Source organism: Centrocercus urophasianus, unplaced genomic scaffold (genome assembly GCF_019232065.1).
Source record: "Centrocercus urophasianus isolate 14NV4802_14NV808 unplaced genomic scaffold, USGS_Curo_1.0 seq_11, whole genome shotgun sequence".
Classification (NCBI taxonomy): Eukaryota; Metazoa; Chordata; class Aves; order Galliformes; family Phasianidae; genus Centrocercus; species Centrocercus urophasianus.
This window is the reverse complement of record NW_024884253.1, coordinates 77,912,824-77,919,231: the sequence shown is the minus strand read 5'-3', so window position 1 is coordinate 77,919,231 and position 6,408 is coordinate 77,912,824. Positions and strand designations below refer to the sequence as shown.

General features: G+C 53.2%; 1 protein-coding gene across 1 annotated transcript; it reads right to left on the bottom strand.

Annotated features, from left to right (window-relative positions):
• Positions 1-1,796: 1,796 nt before the first annotated feature.
• Positions 1,797-3,786, bottom strand: LOC122171599. Its single transcript, XM_042839304.1, has 2 exons — positions 3,720-3,786; positions 1,797-2,830 (listed from the first exon to the last, which is right to left on the bottom strand). The coding sequence occupies exons 1-2, from the start codon at positions 3,766-3,768 to the stop codon at positions 1,797-1,799; spliced, it is 1,083 nt and encodes a 360-aa protein (XP_042695238.1). The 5' UTR covers positions 3,769-3,786.
• Between the last annotated feature and the right edge of the window lie 2,622 nt (positions 3,787-6,408).

Sequence of the window (6,408 nt, the reverse complement as noted above, 5' to 3'; positions counted from 1 at the left end):
AGACCGTCAGAAGTGGGCCCATGTCAACCTAATGAGGTTCAACAAGGCCAAGAGAAGGTGCTGCTCTTGGGCTGAGGCAATCTCCGCTATTTATAACTGGGGGGAAGAACTCATCGATAGCAGCCCTACAGTGAAGGACTTGGGGGTCCTAGTGAATGAGAGGCTGGACACGTGCCAGCGGTGTGTTCTTGCAGCCTGGAAGCTTTTTGTTTGTTCCACTGTTGTAATTACACTGTCGCATTCTGAGCTGCATTAGAAAAGGGAAGGCCAGCAGGGAGAGGGAGGTGATTGTTCCCCTCTACTTGGCTCTAGTGAGGCCCCATCTGGAGTACTGCATCCAGGCCTGGGACTCCCAGTACAAGGAAGAGCTCTTGGAATGGGTCCAGGGGAGGGCTGCTAAGATGATCAGAGGGCTGGAGCACCTCTCCTGTGAAGAAAGGTTGAGGGAACTGGGCTTTTTTAGCTTGGAGAAGAGAAGGCTCCGGGGAGACCTCATTGTGGTCTTCCGGTATTTAAAGGGAACGTATAAGCAGGAGGGGGATGGCTGTTAACATGGGTGGAAAGTGTGATAGGACAAGAGGGAATGATTTTAAACAGATGGGAGATTTAGGTTAGATCTTAGGAGGAAGTTTTTCACTCAGAGGGTGGTGAAGCACTGGGACAGGTTGCGTAAGGAGGTTGTGGACACCCCATCCATGGTGGCATTCAAGGCCAGGCTGGATGTGACTCTGGGCAGCCTGGTCTGGTGGCTGGCAGCCCTGCCTACTAGATGATCTTTGTGGTCCTTTTCAACCCAGGCCATTCCACGGTTGTATGATTTTGAAGTTGCATCACTTCCAATGGTTAGCGTAACATTTTGGTAAATGCTTTTGGAAAGGATATTCCTTGTAGTAAAGCATCGTCTTGTATTCTGAGCTGTGTTTTAGCATGAACTTTGGATTGAACAGCTGAGCCATGCAAATTGAATGCCTGCACTTAAATAATTCGGCTTTGTCCTCCTACATACAAGGGAGTGTCACACCTGCGTGGTGGACTGGCTCCTCTGAGGCTGAGGACAAGCCCTGCTCCTCACAGCACGCCCCACTATCCTCCAAACTCAGCACCAAGCCGAGCAAGCCCTGGGCAGTTGGGACAGGGACAGTTAGCACATCCCAGGGCTGAGGACGTGCAAGATGATCAAGGGCAGCTCTCCCCTGCGCTGGGGAGCCTATCGCTGGGCCCAGCGCTCCAGCTGTGGCCTCCTTAGAGCTGAGCAGAGGGGCAGGATCAGCGCCCTTTGCACGCTGGCAGCACGCTGGCACCTGGTGCAGCCCAGCTCAGCACTCACCTTTGCGGGCAGCGCTCCTTGCTGGTTCAGCCGAGAGTCCGGCAGGACTCCTGGGTCCTGTCCAGCTGGGTGGCTCCGGCTGCGGTGTGGCCAGGAGGTGTTCCACCCCAGGGGCAGAAATTTGCCCTTCCCCCTGCTAGTTTAAATGGGGGGATCATTGGAGTAACTTGTGCTCCATCGCCGACTTGTTGAAGCCCTCACATGGTTTGTTAGCACTGCCATGAGTGCCGATTCCTGGTGGTGGAAATAAGGTTGTGTTTCTACGCCCTCCCCAAGGAGCGGAATATGGAGGAAGCGTCATGGGTACGGACAGCAACGCCAACGGCCTGGTCAATAACACAGAGACTTTTTCTTCTTTGTTGTAACAGATGTTCATTTTATTTATTTTGTCTGCAAGCAGCAGGCCGAGAGGTAGATGTCGTCCTCCCGGCCTGCCGGAGCCGTGCTCTGACGGCAGTGCGGTGCCGGCCTAGCGCCGCCGCCAGGGCCGCCTCTTGCGGGGTGGGGACGAGTCCTGGCGGCTGCTGCTGGCCTTCCTCTTCGGGGGGCGCCGGGGCCCCCCACGCGAGCGGTCCCTGCCCTGGGCGGAGGGGCCCGCTGCCGCCGCCTGCCCTGGCTCCTCCTGGGGCTCCTCTGCTGAGGGCGCGGTGGCGGTGCTGGGGCGCCCGGGTCCCCCAGGAGAGCTGCCAGGCAGCTCCTCGGCGCTGGGCCCTGCGGGGCTGGTGGAGCGGCCTGGGCCCGAGGCGGGAGGCTCCAGATGGGAGGTGCTGGTGATGGCGCTGGCTGCAGGTCCGTCCTCCCGTCCTCCAGCAGCGTGGCTGTCCCGGTGGTCCAGCTCGTGGCGGATCGTGGGGCCGTACAGGGCTGCTGCGGTGCCGATGAGCCTTCTCACGAAGGGCACCACATCGCCGTCGGTGATCGGCTGCAGCGCCTGCAGCAAGGCCTCCTCATCCAGTCCATGCTCGCACAGGAAGTTCATGGTGGTCCACTGTGCTGCATAGACTTCCCACCAGTCATCGCTGGACTGCTGCTGGATCTCCTCCTGCAGCCATTGGAGCAGGGGTTCGAGGTCTCCCTGGTGTTCTCTGAAAAATGCAGCCCAGACCTCGGCTGGAAAGTTGTGCTCAGGTGGGATGAGCACCGGCTCTGCAGGCCCCTGCTCCTCCTGCAGGCCTTGATCTTGGTCTGAGTGCACTGCGGGCTGCGGGACAGCACACTCGAGGAAGTCATCATCCGACCTCACCGAGTATCGGATGGTTGTAATTTTGTGCCCGCATACAGCACAACTCGGCTTCTTGCTGGCCCACCAGATGGCACAGCCGTAGCACAACTGGTGTTGGCAGGGGGTCACGTAGGTGACATCCTCCCGAATTTGCCCGCAGATGGGGCAGACCCAGTCGGATGCCACGTCCATGGCCCCGGGCTGTGCGGTGGGCTGGGGAGAGCTGAGGTCGGGAAGCTGCTCCCCTCGCTGGTGCTGCAGCAAGCAGAAGGTGTTACGAACTGCAAAAGAGAGAGAGAGCCTGCGGTCACTCGCTGCCCCGGTCCCTCAGCAGCAAACCCTCCCGGTCCCTGTTCCCCACCAGCTGCTGCAGGGGCCGTGATGTCCTGCACCACTCACCTCTGCTGCTACAAGCGCACCCTGTGCGGCCCCAGCTGCCCAAGGCAGGCAGGGCTGAGGGAAACGCTGCTGATACTGTGGGACGGGCACCAAGAACTGGTGCCAGCAGCCCCACAGCTCAACGCAACCAACTCGCTCAGTGCTCCAAGTCTCGCACTGCATGGATGATGGACCGCATGCCCTGTTTGCAGTGTGGACCCTGGGGCCTGCTGCTATTGCACGGCTGGGTGAAGTGGAAACAAAAATGGTGGCAGCGTGCCATGGTGCAACCATGCAGTCCCACTTCTCCAGGTCTGTGGGGCTGTAGGTATCTAATGTCACCTCCATGCTTCCACCAGCAGGAGATGCTGTGACAGCAGGTGTCACGCTGGAAGAGGACAGGAGGCCCCACGGGCATGGGCCGGCCTGGGGAGGGTCCCTCAGGAATCCCCCTCCAGCTGCCGGCGTGAGGCATTGCCATGCTGCCTACCTGCGCTGCTGCACGCGCCTCTCCGCGATGTCCCGGCTGCCTGCTGCCAGCAGGGTCGGGGTACAGCAAAGTGGCTCTGAGACGGCGTCTGAGAGCTGCGCTAGCAGCACCCAGAGCACGTTTCAGCTCCCAAGCTCGCCCTGTCCACACTCCAGTCCTCGCACACTCGCTCGGTCGGAGGCCAGGCACGAACTGCCGGGCCGGGCTGCCGCGCCCGCGTTCAAGCAGCGTGGGCCAAGCAGTCACAATGCGTCGCACGGAGACGTCACAAACCACGGCTCGGCCGTGTCGCCAGTGCTCACCTTCACTGGGTGACATCACCACCCGTCCCACAGCGATGTCGCCGTCCATTGATGCTCATCACCGTGCTCCGGCCTCACCTGCTGCACGCGTGCCAGCAGCACTGCAGCCCCAGCACACGTTCCTGGGCTTTCCCCAGCACCGCTGCCCGCTCCATTCCCCCCCACATCTCGTGTGCTCAGTGTCAGTGTTTCACACGTCTCTGTTTTGCACATCACTGTTTCACACCTTGTCTTCCCACAGGCCCATTGGGTGGCTCAGGCCATGATACACAGACCCAGGCACGTACAACAAGATGGCTTATTGTTCTATAAATTTTCTGATGGAAGCTTATTGTTCCGAGGCTCCCAGCCTGATTGTAGTCATATAAAGCTGTTCTCCGTTTTAAAAATTCTTGCAATTCAAGACAAAGTAGATTAAATCGCTGTTTGCTGTTACTGGGTTTGATTTTGATTCTTTACACTTCTGTGTCTCTCTTTCCTCTGATAAGTTTTTGCTCTTGTCACAGTGGATGGTTTGGGAGGGAATCTGCTTTGGTGATTTGTCTCTGTACTTTCTAGACATGTAGATGGAGGTGAGCAGAGACAAAAACACAGAGGCCCCAGCCTGGGCCTCCATCACCCTCCATCATTCCATGATTTTTGTTTGTAATTGTGGTACTTCGGGGGAAGTAAATTTGCACGTTTATACTGCACGTGTTTTTTCTCTTTACAGTAATCTATCTTCCATGAACTGTTTACACTTTCTGAAATGTGGACAGACAGTTTTTGGCTTGTTCTGGTCTGGATGCAGTACAAAATAGTAGCATTGCTTTTTGTACCAATTGCTGACATAAAAGTGTTCACTCACCCTTTCCTGTGCAGCCTACACTATTCAACCTCCTTCAGCAGAGGGCTGGAGTATGGTGAAAAATAGTGTTTTGTAGATGAGAATTTGCTCTATGAGTATTATTTTGCTCTTTGTATCTATTGCAATTTCCATGAAAATAAATAGGAAGCATTACTTTCAGAGCAAAGTATGCATTGTTAAGAAGTAAGAATTTGCATGGACATTTAATGCACATGTATAGGAACTTGTCTTTACTTGGTGTCACAAGATGACATGAAAAGGTCCGACAGGTTCAATATGATAAAGAGTTAAGAAAAGCTAATTTCTGATTTCATTTGCACCTTTCTATTTCCACAGTCTTAAATTAATTGCAGTGGTCATGTTAACAGAATCAAAGAATTATGGGGGTTGGATGTAGCCTCTGGGGATCATCCAATCCAACCCCCTGCTAAAGCAGTTCCCTACAGCAAGTTGCATAGGAAAACATCCAGGTGCATTTTCAATGTCTCCAGAGAAGGAAAATCCACAGCTGCTCTGGGCAGTCTGTTCCGCTGGTTTGTCATCCTCAAAGATTTTCCTCATGATCAGATGGAAATTCCTATGCTCCAATTTGTGACTATGTGCCCTTGTTCTGTCCCTGGGCGCCATTGAAATGCGGCTGGCCTTATATACTTGATATCCGTCCTTTCAATTTTTATAGTGATAAGAATCCCGTCCAGGCCAAAGAGTCCCAGGTTTCTCAGTCTTTCCTCGTAAGTAAGATGCTGCATGTCTCTGATAATCTTTGTGGCCTTCTACTGGACTCTCTCTCTGGTAACTCCTAGTCTATTTTGAACAGGGAAAACCATAACTGGATACAGTATTCTAAATGTGACCTCACCAGGGCAGAGTAGGAGGGAAGGATCACTTTCCTTGACCTGCTAGGCACACTCTTTTAATGCTCCCTAGGATCCCATTGGCCTTCAGGGCCATAAGGGCACATTGCTGGCTCATGGCCAGCCTGATGCCCATCAGGACACCCAGGTCCTTCCCTGCAAAGCCCCTCTCCAGCAGGTCATCCCCCATCCTGTACAGGTGCATGCAGTTATTCCTCCTCATCTACAGGACTCTGCCCCTCTCCTTGCTGAACCTCATCAGGTTCATCTCCACCCAGCAATCCAATCTGCCCAGGTCTTGTTGAATGGCCTTCTAGTGTATAAGCCACACTTCACAGCTTTGTATCATCAGCAAACTGGGCAAGGGTGCATTCTGTCCCCTCATCCAGGTCACTGATATTCCTGTCTAGTCAAAACATATTGAAAAATGAAGACGTGTATCTGCCTCCATGACTTTTGAGATTTTTCATCTGGTTTATGTACTTCACTTGATTTGTGGTCCCATGTAATTATGCAAAAAGATTCAACAGTGCAAACCTTACTCAACGTGCTCTGAATTAACTCAAGGTAAGGGTAGGTAAAACCCAACCATAGCTGTCCTACTTATCCAGGCTATGACATTTACTTTGTAGGAAGAGCAACTCAAACTGTATGATTCAGATAGATATCAGCCAAATGGCAGAGTATGGGGTGTTTTTTTAAAATCTTTTTAAATTGCTGAAATTAATGGGCTATCATAAAGAGTTTATGTAAGCACTAATATTTCTGCCTTACAATCACAATGAGCATACATTTCTCCAAATTTTGGATTAAGTGTATAAACTAAACACAGCCTTTGAAACCAGGGCACCAGTAACACAAACATGTAACCAATATGCCAACTCAGTGACTGCCATTTAATATAAAGTGTTACTCAGTCCTCATTCCCTGTGCTAGCAGATGGAGCCATTACACTTGCAGGGGAAGCTAATGATTCACCGCAGTGGAA